Source organism: Tauraco erythrolophus, chromosome 9, assembly GCF_009769465.1.
Source record: "Tauraco erythrolophus isolate bTauEry1 chromosome 9, bTauEry1.pri, whole genome shotgun sequence".
Taxonomy (NCBI): Eukaryota; Metazoa; Chordata; class Aves; order Musophagiformes; family Musophagidae; genus Tauraco; species Tauraco erythrolophus.
In genome coordinates, this window is record NC_141473.1 from 15,183,112 (window position 1) to 15,198,772 (window position 15,661).

Sequence of the window (15,661 nt, forward strand, 5' to 3'; positions counted from 1 at the left end):
TCCAACTGTTCTTCATTTGTTGCTCAAGGAAGTTACACCCAGCATGAGCACGGATTGTTTGTACTGTTGTGTATGGTTGGTCTTGAAGTGTGTAGTCAAACAGTGGGATCCCCTCCTGGGAGGTTTCTTACCAGATAGTCCCTGGACAGAGAGCTTGCAGCTGAAGACAGTGTGTGTGGGATGGGTTGAATCAAGAAAGGAGCAAAGTACACGATGTGATGTCAGTAAAAGTTTTGCTCTTTTGAGGTTGGGTTTAAGACATCATAAATTACATGGCTTAAAGCTTTTGAAAAACAGAGTGTGAAGGATGGGGCAGGATGAAAGGAGGAGGGTTGGAGTACGTAGTACACTGCAGAATCAGACACTTCAGATGCTCAAAAACCAGTTTCCTATTTTGACTTGTGCTTTCAGTTTTGCGTTACTGTTACTTCTGCTTTGGAGACTTTCCCTAGGCCAGCCTACCTCAGATAGGGTGTGAAAAAAGACATCAGATGGATGAGCTCCTCCCCGTTTGAGTGAATTTTGTCTCCTGCTGTTTCATGGATCCAAGAAAAACATTAGAAAAAGATTGCCCTTGGTCATCTCCAGTCTTAGACAAAGTGCTAAAATAAACAAAACCAAAACCGGTTTCACCATAAGCTGCCCCAGATAACCTTCAGGGCACTGTTGTAAAGGAAGCTCTGTTCATGTTATTTCTTTTTTTCTGCAGACCAAGGGCAGGGATTAGCTTGTGTCTGTGCAATGCCAGTTAAAAAACTGTTAAGAGCTCCTACTGTGGAGATGTTTTGATACAGCTAATTTTCAGAGATTAATTATGTAAATTTGCACAGAACCCTACAGACGGCAGTACTGGGTTTCCCTAAGCTTGCAAATCTGTTTCTCCAGGTTGTCGGGTCCAGTTTTTGACCCTGTGCCTAAGGGTTTGAAATGCGGTAGTGCAGCACAGAGGGCAATCACACAAAGAATGCATTTTAAAGATGGGGGGGGGTGGGATGCAAAGTAAGGTGCAGAGCGCAACTGGGCAGCAGGCTGTGGTTTGGAAGGCACAGGTCTGCATGCTGTTTCGGTAGAGATGTTGGATGATTTCAGAAAAGTTACTCCCTTCCCAACTTTTCATCCTCCCAACAGGTGCCGCTTTGTCAAGCGGCTACGGAGACGGACACATGGTCTGGGTGTTCTCACAGATGCAGCACAAGCCCCACGGCCTGCGGCTCACCGGCCGCCCCTGGCCGCTCTCCTCACAGGATGCTTGTGCCTGTGGAGGAGTCGCCCTGTGCGTGCCCCGGGCCGAGGGCGCCCTCCCTGCGGGGCTCCGGCAGGGCGGAAGGCAGCGACGTCAGGCGGGACGGAGCCCGGCGGTGCCCCGCGCTCGCGCCGGGGGCGGGGCCCGCCCCTCGCGCGCCAATCGGAGAGCGGGAATTAGAGGGGGGCTGAGCGGCACGAGACCAAGGCGCCAAATCGCCCTTCCTCTGTCGGCCCTGGAAGATGCCGCCGACTTCCCGCTTCCTTCACAGCCAATCGCAGCCGCGGCCCGTCTGCCCGTGCCGCCCCTGGCGGCAAAGCACCAACGGGCGGCGCTAGCCCTTCAGCCGCTCAGCCAATCGGCGACCGAGCCCAAAAAATCCCAAATCCCCGTCGCCTCCCGCGCGCAGCCCCCGGAGGCGAGGATCGCTCGGGCCGGCGGCCTTTGCTATGGTGCCGAGAGCGGCCGGTCTCCTCGTTCCCTTCCGCCGCGCGGAGTCAGCTGGGCGACCCGCGCCATGACCCGGCCGCTCGGCGTGGGCGTGCCTTCTCCGGGCCCGCCCGTCACCAGGTCCCGACGCCATTTTATGCTGGCGGCCGCGGGCAAAGAGACGGCCAGAGACTTCAGGTACCGGTGGGGAGCGGCTGAGGGATGGGCGGAGGTGTGGGAGGTGGCCGCGGCCGCCCCACGGGACGCTTCCCGGCTCCAGGTGTGCGGCGCGCCTCCGGCAGGGGGCGCCTCCGGCGCGCGGCTCCCGCCGTGCTGCGCGCCGGGCGCGGGCGGGGGGGACGGTGGCGGGGCCGGGGGCGCGGGCGCCCGCGGGAGACTCGCGGTGCTGTTCCCCGCCGCAGCCGTTCAGTCCTGGCCGATGGAGGTACGAGATTGTCGGGTAGCAGGGCGGTGTGCCCGCCACGAGGGGCGGCCGGTGCCCTCCTCATCCATACTCGCAGCAGCGGGAGCTCCATCCTTGAGGCGCTTGCCCTTGTTTTCATGTGGTGCTTCGGTTCGTGGGCCGAGGTGAAGGGGATCTGATGGCCAAGCGACCTGACAGCGTACAGAGAAACTGAAGAAGATGTCTAGCCAAGTACTGACTAGCATAGAATCACGGAATGGTTCGGGTTGGAAGGGACCTCAAAGACCATCTAGTTCCAACCCCCCCGCCATGGGCAGGGACACCCTCCGCTACACCAGGTTGCCCAATGCCCCATCCAACCCGGCCATCTTCAGCACATCATTCAAAATACGCGAGTCCTCTCGCGTGCCCACACGTCCTCCCATCCTGTGTCTCGATGTTGGCCAGCGAGCCTACCTGTAGAGCTGGGCGGGCGTCGGCAGTTCGGCTCTGAAGAGGGAGCTTCAGTTGTCCTCGTTTCAGCTCTCGAGCCTGTTCAAGCTGTGAACTGCACCGCTAACGGTGCTGAAGGACAAGGTCACCACCGAAGGCAGTGGCTGTCAACGACAGTTACTAGACATGATGAGCGTGTCTAGCAGCTAGAAATCCAAATTCTGCCGAAAACAACGAGGTTTTTCAGAGGCCGCTGAGTTAGTAAGTTTTGTTTCTTGCAGTTTGAGGCAAGTCATAATTTTCTTACGCCATTAGCAGCACCTTATTTTGTTCATTTCTGTTGATCCTCCTTTTTGATAGCCTTGACCTTTGAAGGAAAGGGAGAAGGTAAAAGTTCAGTTCTTCTGTATGTTGCTTCTTGCCCAAGGAAGTGATCTGTGTGTTGCTTCTTGCCTAAGGAAGTGAAACTACTCGGTTTTGCTGTGGTCATCTAAGAGACCATTGTGAGGTTTTATGTGCGACTTTCTTTTCTGTTTTGTTTTTTTTTTTTTTTAATGTATTCTATTTCTGTGGTGCTTTTCAAGATGCTCCATTTCCTCAAAGATGTAGTTATGTTTTGTAGTTTATTCCTATGTTGTGGGGCTTTGCTTTCTCTGAGCTATTGCTTATGTTTCCAGCACAGGTTTTTAAAAGTACGGTTTTTATCTAATCAGCGATAACTGCTGATATGGCTGTAAGCACTAATTACTTTTATAGAATACTCAGGAGTTTGTCTTTTCAAACAAGTGAAGGAATCTCCTCACTCCCTCTTTCATGCAGGTTGCGCCCTTAATTTTTAAAGACCTGGAAGGTCTTTTAGGTGCATCTCCTGGCTGTGTAGCTGCTTTTTTTTTTTTGTCACATGAGATCATGTGTTTATGGGTTTTGCCTTTTCTTATCTGGGTCTTTCAGTGGTCTCCCTGGTGTCTCAGTTAAAATGAGATTTCACAAAAAATGATGGAATAATGTTTAGCGGAGATAACTATATGTTGTTGAATTTATATATTTTGCTGAAAAGCATTAACTAGAGCTGTGTAGTTGTTGACAAAGATATATTAAACGACTTTCATGTGACTTTCATGTTAGGTAGAAGAGTGAGAAACAGTACTTACTGTTGCTTTTTCAGTTCTTCATTCTTTTAGGGCTGATTATTTGATCTCTTATTAAACAATAGTTTTAATATCAATCTATTATTATTATCTATTCAATCCTGTAAATAGTCTGTGAACAGTTATGGTCCTGTTCATGTAGAAAGTCGCATGTTCTTTTTGTACTTGCTTATATATGAAAAGCAGGTTGGAAAGCCCAGTGCTTTCTCATGTTCTTCCTTGTACTGTATCCCATGGTGGTTGTTTTTTTCCCCACCCTTTGCTTTTGTTTGAAGTTTCTAGTACACTTCCTTGTCTGAGATACAATACAGCACTTGAGAAATTATTATTCAGTTTTAGTTGGACATTTCCTATCCCTTGTTCTTCCAAAAAACAGTAGAATGCGAAGTGGAAAGTATCAGTCAAAGTCTAGAGTCTAAGAAATTAATCAGTCTCTGCTCAAGTTAAACTTGTATCCCAGAAAAAAAAAAGGCCTTTTTTTTTCCCCTAGTGGTACTGCCTCCAGTCTCTCAGTTATGTTATACAAGGCTTTGTATACTTATGGCACAAACGTGAATTTTGTTACAAAACTATTGCACTTAGAATAGAAGGTAGCAAAAGGATACAACAAGGAGATAGTGGATGTGGGAGGGAGATAAGCAGTTGTTCAAAATCAGTGGCTGCGGAAAGAAGGAAGAAGATAGGAGAAGGCTTTGGTTTTGGTTTCTCTTCAGGATTTAATTGTGAAGAGGAATCTGAGAGGTAACAGAAGATGAGATTTGGACTGCTGACACTGGTTGGTATTGCAGATGAGACTTGAACCTGGAAGGAAGAAGTACAGTTGCTTAGTTAGGAAAATAGAAGGCTTTTGGAAAGATAAGCAGTGCAGGGAGCTGTGGGCATGGGATGATTTGGCAGCTGTGAGAGCAGTCCCAAGCAAGCATTGGGAGTGTCCTGAGGCACGCAAGGCAGAGAGGGCCTTGCTGTAAGAAGGTGCGGTCAGGGTGTCAGTGAGAGGTGATCTAGGGCAGAAAGACAAATCAGTCAGCAACAGCAGTAACAGTGAATAAACCTGCAATTTAGCCTCTTGATTCTTCTGTCGAAGTGAAATTTGGAGACCCTGTTGCTTCAGCATGTGGGAAGAATGGGCTCGTTTTGGCCTATGTCAAGTTAAGCCGAGGCAGGTTGGAGGCAAGTAGTATTTGACAAGTAGTTTTTCTGCTCTCTTTGGTTAGCCAAAAAGACAGTTTTATGCACTGACATGTTCTGATTACAGGTGGCTTTTTACTGAGTTACAGTATACTCAGACACCACCGCTTGCCAGTAGCCCAATTAAAGAAGAATCAGTGCATTATAAACAGCTTTTTGTATTTGTGTAAGTGCTAAAAATACAGAAGCCGTGTTAGAAAATGCAAAAGTGAAAGTAACGAGCTTATGGAAAGATTCAAAATTAAGTCCAAGTTTAGTTTGAACAGGTGAGCAGTGGGTTCTTTTGGCCTGAACTTCAAAAATGGCGATTGAGTCTGTGAAAGAATAGTCATGTATGGGCGCTTGAATACCTTAGCTAAGAATCTGGAATAAATAAGTTTTGCCTTTGTAATCACTGTTGCACAGACAGTGTTGATTTAGCTTTGTTTTGGAATGCACAGAAAGGTTACGATAGATGGAAGAAGGTCAAAACCAAGTCTGTATTGTTATTACTTTCTCACACAAATGTCTAGTTGGAACTTGAAGAGAAACTTCCAAAACAGGTATCAGTTTAGCCTTGAAGTTGTTAGTAAACTTCCTTGCTACATGGGAGAAGATGAAGATAGCAGGTTCATCGTTCCTGATGTATTTTAATATTCAAATTGTACGTTACTCAGACAATCTGCCCATATTTAGGAGTGACATTCTCTCACAGAGAAATGCTTTGGGATGTGAGAACATCACTTATTCTTGCCAGAGAAAATACCTGTGATAGGAGGCTATTAACGTTGTGTAAAAATAAGATGGTTGTAGACTGCTGTTTCTGTTGGAAGCCAGAAGATGCCCATACTGTGTGCTGCGAGGGAAGCCACTGACACGTGTATTTTGTTAAGGGGCAGTGCTGGTACAAGCTCCTGCTGAGAAGTCTGGTAATAGCGCAGGTGGGAATTTGCTTCCCAGCCTGGCACCGGATGTATGAAAAAAGCAACCAACAGTGGTGCAGAAGGGATTTTGGACAACAAGAAAGAAGTTACAGAATTAGTTGAACTTTAGCACTTGCAGATTGCAACTCATAATATGATGAAGAGGTTTTGGTCACTGATGGTATTAAGACCAGCTACTTAACACTGTAACACCTTAAAAAAAAAAAAAAAAAAATTGCAGCAGGAGTTACCAGCTGTAAGTGTTGACAGTGGAGATGGGGAGGTTGTTAACCCCATCACATAAGGTACTGGTGAGGTCTCATCTGGAATACTGGATACAGATGAGATCAATCCCATTTAAGAAAGCTTAGTTTAAACTGGAAGAGTGGTTAAGACTTACTAGGATGATAAAGGAAACAGTTTGAGTGAGGAAACTGACAGGTTGGCTTCATTAGCTAGAAGGCCACAAGGAGGATGATGATGCTTTCTCTGGTCTATCAGAAATAACAGCTGCTGACATTAAAAAAAAACCTGTAGAAATAAATTACAGCATTTTAATTTTATCAGCGTTCACTGTATGGACATTTAGATATTGTTCTTTTAAAAAGATAAACTTATGTTTTCTCTTCAGAAACCAGACCATTACAGAGTTCTTCAAACCAGTTTTAAACAAAGGTAAGTATATGTTTTTTAAATGGAAGATACTTATATATGAGTTTCAATTATATAAGTGTCCAGAAGTATAGTCCAATCTCATTCCAAATTGGAGCAGCAATATAAGGAGTATAGCTCACCAAGTATGTTGAAGTGAGCACATTTAATTTTTTTTCTAACTGAAAACATTAATTTCCTATTAAAATTTATTTCTTTAAATAAGGATATAATTATTATTTCAAGTTATTGTCTCATGCTTAAGCTAGATTGTTTGTAACGACTGAAGCTGTGACCTAGATCATGTGGGTATTTTCTATGAAAAGAATCACATGGCACTAGCAAAACTAAATGATTAAGTAAATTAATTTTGGGTTGCATATGAGAGAGATCTATCAAGTAATACAATCTCATAAGATTTTTTTTTCCCCCAATATTTTGACTGTGAATAATTCATCTTTACCTTTCTTTCTTGGACTTTGGCCATAAAGACAGAACTGTGTTGTGTTCACCAGGCAGAGGAAATGTAAAAGATGCAGGAATCGGACTGTCAGTTTTATGCGCTGAACGTTTTGAAAAGAAAGTGTCTTCTCCAAAGAAGATCAGAAGAAAAAAGATGCCAGACCAAACACCACGCACAAGTCCTGTGATAGATGCCTTTCGGAGAGGATTTAAGGAGAAAAAGGACAGTGTAAACATTTTAGAGAACGGCAGAGCATGCAAGGCACTGGATTCGTTGTACCCGAGAGTCGTGATTCAAAGAATCCTTACTACCACAGGATCTTGCAGCTGTTTCTTGCCCCAAAAGGATAAAACTGTCAAGTCGGAACTGGGAAGAAATGAGAAGAGTCTGGATGTAACAAGAGCACCATTGTCCTGTGGAAATAGTTGGGAACAGAAAACTGACTGCATGGATCTAGAAGACACAAGTTCAGACTCTGACAAATGGGTTTCATCATCAGAAGCTGATACTCGAAAAGCCTGTGCTAGAAATAATGGCCCCGTGAACAGCACACCTCTGTGTCAAAACCCCGGGCTTCCCGTGAAATTGCCCTGCGCTCCAGCTGACTCTGAATTTAGGTTGTCACTGGAAGCTCTCTGCAGAGAAGGGAAACGGAAGATACATAGAACAAAACAAACTAAGCCACATTCTGTCAAGCCATTCTCAGGAACAAGTGTATCACATCAGGTGTGTTTAAAGGAGTTGTTAAAGGTGGAAATCAGTGACCTATTGTGCATGTGACTTTTTTTTTTTTTTTCTCGGTGTAGGTTCAGATTCTTGGTGCTGCCTTTTCAGATGTAACAAAAGTTTGGGCTCTTTTGCTATTGCTTTGTAAATTTTAGGTCACACATGTGTAAGCTAATTCTTAACTATTATACAGTAAATGAGAAATCCTGGTTTCAAAGCAGGACAGATATTCTGGATTAGATGCAAGCATGGAAATGCTATGGAAATTGTAACTTTAAATTGTATTTTGTAGAGAAAATATCTTTGTTATTTTAAATGTCTTATAACCTTGAGTTTAATACAATGTAGTGTAGGGAACAGCCTGGCAAATTTCTGCTGGTAAGAAGTTGCGGTTAATAGCAGTTCAGATTTATGCACTTAAGCCACAGTATTTAGATAGAGATAGAAGTGATCCTATTACATATGTAGTATGTCGTTACAGGTTGAATTATGTTCGCTATTTTACCAACCAAGAAAACCTTTTAAAGGTTGCTGGTTGCTTGCAAGGAAGATCAGTATGTGTGCCTCCATAATGTGCTGTGAATGGAACAAAAAAGATTGTTTAGCTCGTGTTTCCATTTCTTGTTAGCACCTCTCCCTCTGTATTTGCTTGTCTGTGCTTTCTGTCATTTTGATATTTAAATTCCTTAAGACTTGTTTGAGGAAAGCCAGCTGGACTATGTTGCTCTATAGCTCAGGGATGCAAGTGGCTAATGGCCCTAAAGGTGGAGAGATTTAGAACCAGATGCCAATCTGAGGCAAACGTATAAATTTCAGGCTGTAGAGTCCTTTTGTTGAGATCTTAGCAGCTGTGTTTTAAGTTTGTCTTGAAATGAAGTAATTACCATATTTCTGGGAGCGTGCGGAACTAAGACTGTGCTGGATTCAACACTTGGCTCAAGACATCAACATCCTGGCTTTAAAAAGTATCTGATTAACTTTTTTATCTTGTCTGTCTTTATTTTTAGGGAAATGGATGTCCTTTAAGAAAAATACCACGTTCTGGTTCCAGGGAGACTGCCTCAGGTAGAAGCAGTGCTGATAATATGGAATAAATTAAACAATCAGGTTCCTCACTTAGTGTCTCTTTTTAATGCTTTTTTTTTTTTTTTCTTGAAGTTATGTTTTTCTGTTTTCTCTCAAAAAAAATACTGCTATATAGTCAAGGTTAATTCTAATATATGGCAAGCTTGAAGAGGCTTGAAAGTAATTTGGGAATTTAGTGAAAAACAAATTGTTCATAACTTCATTAGAAGTCATAATATTTTTTTGTCTTAAAACTTTAATCCTCGATTATTTTTATAGTTTCTCTTGCATTTTGGAAAATCTGTGTTCGCTGTGGTTGTTAACAAATGTTGCCTTTCACCTTAATCCAAAAAGAATATTCTTGTTGAACCAAACACTGAAGTTTAGCTGGTATTCTTCTTGCTTTTTTGTCCCTTTTAACCACAAAATTTTGTTCTACAGTAGGTAAAACTGAATATAAAAAGCCCATGTGAATAGAAACTTGAGCTAGGTCAGTAGGATGATTTTTTCTTTAAAAAAAAAAAGGTGAGGGAAGCCAAAATAAGGAGAGTATTCCCATGTTGTGGGTCCACGGCTGTGTAAACCTATCAAACTCTGTGCTGCCATGCTTTACTTTCTGCCTATGCTAGCACTGGGACTTGGCCAGTGGTGCGAGGAGCTGATCTGGCTGAAAACTGAGTCAGGAAATTCTCAGCTACATCAGCTCTGTGAAGTAGCTTGCCACGAAGTGTCCATGTGCTGGTGCCAGCTTAAGGCAGGAAATGGAAAAGTATGGTGAGGAAGATGGGCTCTGGTGCCACCATAGAACCATAGTCTGAAAACAGATTTCTTTATATTCTGAATGCTTTTTTTTTATGAGCACTGTTAAAATTACTGCAATATTTCCGAAATACTTTTCATAATGTTCTTTATTTATAATCATATATATAATTACAGAAACTTCCTTCCAGTCCCATACCTCAACTGGGCTATTGTCTGTTTCCAAAGACTGATTGATTCAGCATATAGAAAAAGTGTTCTACAGTGGCTATTGAGCTGCTTTAAAATAAAAGGATTTAATTTCATTGCCAAGTTAGTTACAATACTAGCATAACAGTACAGTATCAGATAAATCTTATTTGTGATCCACTGTGTTCAAGCAGAGTGGAAATATTGTAGTTTCTGATAAAAATTTCGGTCATAGTTGACTTAAAAACAGCATTTAGGTTTTAAAGGGTAAGCTATTAGAGTTTTGGGTTTGTTGTTTTTCTTTTTTCATTATTTTTTAAATATGACAACAGTGGTTTACTTTTTTCTTAAACACTTCATAGATGACCCATCTCAACCAAAGCCAAAGCAGGTTTCAAAACATGAGGCATCTTCTGCAAATGCACTGAGAACATCATCTGAGATGACTGCTGGTACGCAGAAGAGCCAGTCTGTTCCTTCACACTGCCTTACATCTAAGATGTCTTCTGGGCAATCCAAACAAATAGACTTTCCTGGGAAAAGAAAACACACTGCCATGAGCGTGGATGCAGACAGTTCAAATCAATCTGAAGTATCAAGTTTGAATGACCCTGCTTTTAGTAGATCATCTACACAACGCAAAAGTAGGAAGTCTTGCTTTGTAAAAAATATCCTTTTAAAGTCTACTTGTGGTGATGTGCTGCAACTAATGGAGGCTGCTGCTCTACCTAGACGTGATTCTGCTCTTCCAGAGGAATACCTCAACTCGAGTGATGAAAATGAGAAAAAGAATTGCTCCTTTTTAGGTTTGTCATCTTCATATTCTGCACACAATCCTGATAAAAATAACGACATTTCTGTTGCGGATACCAAAGAGAATCAATTGCAGGTGGCTAACTCACAGTTTTTCTTGGAAAAGTCTCTTCCTTTTTCTCAGGAAAAAAGTACTATGTTGCCTTCTGTCCATCACTTAACACAAACAAAAGGTGTGAAATCTCATCTCCAAGATGCTGCCTTATCTCAGGTATTGAATGCTGCGGAAGAGCAAGATGGGAAAAGACCAGAAATACGTGCACACGATAAAGCTTGCAGTATTCAATCCAGCAACAGTATTTCAAAAGCAAATGAGAAGACTTCAGAAAATGCTTCTGATTCTTGTTCAGTGGAAGGTTCTGGGAAGCTTGCGCTCTCAGAAGAGACTGGTAGAAGTGTTTTCTGTTCATCGTCTTTTAAAGAAGAGTGCATGGACAGTGACCATATGTCTTCACAACTCTCAGAAGAGTTAAAAGTTGAAAGCACCTGTACAGACAAGTCCAAGTTGAATAGAAAATCAAAAAGCAGCTTTGATAGTGAAGATGAGAATTTGGAATGCAATCTAGATGATGATGATGATGGTGATGAAGAAGTATTCATGCCGCTGCAAGAAATTCTCTCCTCAAGTCCCAAGCCACAGGCAGGGGCCCTGGAAGGATCTGATCTTGACAGTTTTTCTCAGGACACCGTGACACCATTACTGAAGCTTCATGTAAGTGGCTGAAAAAAACAAAGCACGTTGCATCAGCTTTGTTATGTTTTGTTTTTTTTTATGAGATTCTTTCCTTTATTCATAATGCGTGGAAACTCAGAGTTATTTGCCTGCAAAACTAGTTACTCACCTTAAGGGTCCTGTGCTGTACAGTGTGATGTAGTCAAAGGAAGGGCTGTGCTTGCCCTTGGAATGGCTGAAAGATAGTTTGTGCAGCCAGACTGCATTAGCTGCATACCTTTCAGTGGTTTTTTAGGAGTTCTGTTTTTCCTTTTTCTCCATAAAAGGCAGCAGGTTGCATTTAGAAGATGTGTAGGTTCTAATGTTTTAATTTTTCTGATCTGGTAAGATTTTTATGAGTTGAAGTTAACTAGAGGAAATTGATCTGTCAGTTGAGAGATCTGTGTGCTAGACTCCCAGTCATACATCCTTGTCACAATCTGCATCGGAAATCTGTGTACAAGTTCTTATTCTGTGTGATGTTTTCTTTGAGGCTGAATTTCATGGAAATTTGAAGTATTTTAGAAAGGATTTCAAAAAGCTGAATAACTTCTCCTGCTCACAAGGGATGGATGAAGAAGTGTTTGAATTCCAGTTTACAGGATATTATAGTGTTGTGGTTTAGCCTGGTTGGCAACTAAATGCCATACAGCTGCTTGCACACCTTCCCCCACCCCCAGGGAATGGGGAAAAGGGAAGGAGACTCGTGGGTTGAGATAAGAACAATTAAATAATAATAACAATAATGTAAAATTAATAATAATAGATTAATATATATAGATGTATAATGATAATAATATATACAAACAAGTGATGCACAGTATAGTTGCTCACCACCCGGTGACCAACGCCTGTCCTGTCCCAGTAAATGATTCTGAAACAAATAAGTCCCAACACTGCAATCCCAGACAAGCGAGAGGCCCAAAAAGAGAACACGAAGAGAGAAAACTCCAAGAGTCCAAGAATGAGAGCTCCTGGAAGAGCAAAGGCCCTTCTTCCCAGTCAGCGCTCATCTATATACTGGGCATGACATTGCATGGTATGGAATACTTACTGGGCCAATTCAGCCCTCAATCCTTAAGTTCAAATCACAAGGGGAGTTGTGGGAACTTTGTCCTGGCTATGCTGCTGCCCAGCCTGTTGTGCTCCTGCACACTGGCAAGAACACGGCAGCTGAAAAGTCCTTGAGGTCTCAGTGCCAACCATAAACATCAGTGCACCATCACCGTTCCTCTCATAGCGAATCCCAGACTAAAACCAAAACACAGAGCTCTCCTAGCTGCTAAAAAACTCCCTACGTCTTCCCAGCCGAAACCAGGTTGTACAGTGATGAATTGATCAGTGTTTTTAAATGTTAGTCTATTTGTTCAATAACAGCTCGTCAAATAAGTAGTGATTTTGAAGTTTTATTGTAAAATAATGGTTTAATTAGGAAGGTCCTGCAGTAGGGCTTAGTGTGGCATTCCTGACAAAGTTGATACGGGTCAGAAATGGCTGCATTTAAATAGAAAGATTTTGTACTGAGTTCGGCTGGGATAGAGTTAATTTTCTCCATAACAGCTGTACGGTGCTGTGTGTTTGGGACAGAAACAGTGTTGATAAGAGACGAGTTTTCTGGCTGTTGTGCAGCAGTACTTGCACAGCATCAAAGCTTTCTCTTCTTCCAACTCTGGCCCTGCCGTGAGTAGGCCGGAGTACACAAGAAGTTGGGAGGGGACACAGGCTGGAGAGCTGACCCCAGATGACCAGAGTGATACATTCCATGCCACATAGTGTCATGCTCAGCAATCAAAACCGAGCAGGGGAAGCTGGTCTGTCATGTAGCCATTACTCGGGAGTCTAGCTGGGCATCCTTCTGCCTGTGGGACGTGCTGAGTGTTTGCATCACTTTTTCTTTTCTCTCTCACCCTCCATTTCCTTCACTTGTTAAACTCTCTTTATCTCAACCCATGAGTTTTCTCGCTTTTGCTCTTCTTATTCACTCTCTGCACCACCTGGAGGGGAAATGAACAAGCTGTGTGTTGCTTAGCTGCTGGCTGGGGTCAGCACACCACTATTTTCTACAGTAGAAAACCAACAGTAGAAAACCTGTGTAAGTACTCTTGACCTCCTCCTGTTTTTGAATCTCTGGAACAGTTTATTTGTTGACTGAGTTTCTGTCTCCGTAGGCAGATGTGGAAGAGCCATAATTATTTTATCTGTCCTTACAATTCGTTATGCAAGCACACTATAGATCAGACATCTGTGGTTAAATACGTGTTCTGCCATCTTAACCAACGTGTCTATATAATTAATGGTTAAGACTGATAAACAGATGCAGCCTAGGTCAAATGTTTGTGGAACATGTATGTGACCACAACATTTGCCTTATCCTGTTTCTGCGTAATTAATGGCCAAGTAAGACAAAACAGTTAATAACTGTCCCAAAATTTCCATGACCATGGTTTCTCCATATACTAGCATTCTTCTCTTGTCTTGTAAAAAGGGGCATATGTGCATATTAAAATAAAGTCTTGATTCCCCAGTTCAAAAGTCATTTTAGGCATATTAACCAGGTATAAAATAAAGTAAGAGGTCATCAGCTTTCCTACAAGATTTCCCACAAAAAGACATGCTGGTTGTTACATTTGAAAGATAATCTCTGAATACCAGAAATTAATGCTGTATTAACTGGCTTTTTCATTAGCAGGTGAACACTACTTTAACTTCTGTTACCTTTGGGTAGTAGAAAATCCCCACTGAGAGGGTATGCTCTTACTGATGAACTGTGTTCTTCTCAAATGAAGGGAACTTTGTCACTAGTAAGAGGCTTGTGATTTAAGAAGGTGATGTCAGAAGGGCACTGCTTGTCCAAAGAACCGAATCATGACCATAAAAGATTTCAAATCTATGTTGTCTGCTACTAGCTGAATAAAACACTAGCTGCTGAAAAACAAACTAATTTAGCTAGCAGTTAAATCTTTCTTTGTGCGTTGTTTTGTTTCGGGTTTTAATTCTGTTTATTAGGTTCTTAATTTGAGTTTGTATTAGGGTTTTGATTGGAAGCTTTGTTTTGTGTGATGATTTTGGAGGTGATTTAGCAAACACTGATGCTTTGCCCTCTAGGGACTCCTGAAAGTAATAAAGAGGTACTGAATCATTTTTGGAGTTTCTTGTCTCATGCATGAGAATGGGGATTCCCAGGGTGTCAGTGGATGAAAATAATAAAGCTATGAGGGAAAAAGCCTCTGATGCTAATGCTCTTTGTAAAAGTTAGATGGAGGTCAGCCTCAGGGAGAGAAGCAGAGACTTACTTTGCTATTTAGGTCCATCATGAAGCACAGTTATTTCTAAATTAATCACTGAGAGAGATTTGACCATTATATAAAATTGCCAAGGGACTGAGAAACCTAAACTGTTAATTGACCTGTTTTTCAGGGTCTTCTCTGAGTTTTTATCTTCAGGTAAAATATTATTACACTTGGAAGAGGTTTCTATTTTGATTATATTTATTGTCTAATGCTGAATTAATTGGTAGCTTGTGGTATTTTTAAAATTTCTTACCGTTTCATTTACAGCTTTCTAAGCCTCCTGTTGTCAGCCAGGTGTCATACGTGAACAGCTTAGAACATCTCTTGAAGGAGAAAGAAGAATCTAAAAGGTTTGTTGCTTAAAACTGCTTTGAAGAATTTTGTGTGGAGTTGTAGAAGCTTATATTTACCTCATCTCCCTGAAACTGATGGAGTTTGGGTAGCAGCAAGCTAAGCTTTGCCTGCTGATGCCACCGACATACACCTGACGGGTCCTATAAGTGTGGCTTAACTGTAAAAGCTGAATGACTGGCTCCTTGCAAGCAATAATGAGTGATTTGTGATACATCTGTCTACTGCTCAAGAGCTGGACTAAATTTACTGATGCCTTTGTTATAGGTCACTGAGTCAGCTAGCAGCTGCTGGTCAGGCATGAAGTAGAAGTATTTATGTAAGCTGACTGTACTAGTTTCTTCAAAGGCATTTGTAGCTCAGTTTTGGTTTCCAAAGTTGTGTAGACTATCGGTATCTGAGCAGTTACACAGTTCAGTGAACAGAACTAGTAAGTGTTCTTGGAAGAGATCTTTTGGGTAGAAAGTGTAATGATGTATATGTACTAATGGCAAGTGGTGATGATGGGTATAAATGTGTGATTAATTCATTTTTATTGAAAGAAGCTGACCCTATGAGCTGACTGACTGTGGAGTAGTGAATACTCCCATATCTAATAACTATTTCCAAATAAAATGCTAGTATGAAGGTGGGTTTTGTTGGTTGGTTGGTTTATGCTTGTTTGTTTGTTTGTTTGTTTGTTTGAAAAAAATAAACATATCAATCCAGAAGATTGGAAGTTTTGTGCAATTACAAAAAAATTCTATCAGAAGTTGTTTGAGTGTATTTGTTTCTGACAAGCTTCTTTAGGCTTTGGGAAGCATCCACTTTGTATCTTGAAATAGCAAGATGCTTATTTTTTGCACAGGTGCAATGTCTTGCATGTTTTTGCCATGC

General features: G+C 42.0%; 1 protein-coding gene across 3 annotated transcripts in view; it reads left to right on the forward strand.

Moving 5' to 3' along the window:
* Positions 1 to 1,760: 1,760 nt before the first annotated feature.
* Positions 1,761 to 15,661, forward strand: part of SLF2 (SMC5/6 complex localization factor 2) — a 31,525-nt gene continuing 17,624 nt past the window's right edge. Inside the window, exons 1-7 of one of the 3 annotated variants that reach the window (XM_086616341.1) lie at positions 1,761 to 1,870; positions 6,398 to 6,441; positions 6,718 to 6,724; positions 6,901 to 7,063; positions 8,614 to 8,671; positions 9,982 to 11,144; positions 14,702 to 14,784. In XM_086616341.1, coding sequence (XP_086472467.1) covers positions 1,761 to 1,870; positions 6,398 to 6,441; positions 6,718 to 6,724; positions 6,901 to 7,063; positions 8,614 to 8,671; positions 9,982 to 11,144; positions 14,702 to 14,784 — 1,628 coding nt within the window. Of the gene's footprint in view, positions 1,871 to 6,397; positions 6,442 to 6,717; positions 6,725 to 6,900; positions 7,607 to 8,613; positions 8,692 to 9,981; positions 11,145 to 14,701; positions 14,785 to 15,661 lie in introns of all 3 variants that reach the window. The other 2 variants (XM_086616340.1, XM_086616339.1) reach the window with 2 other exon arrangements.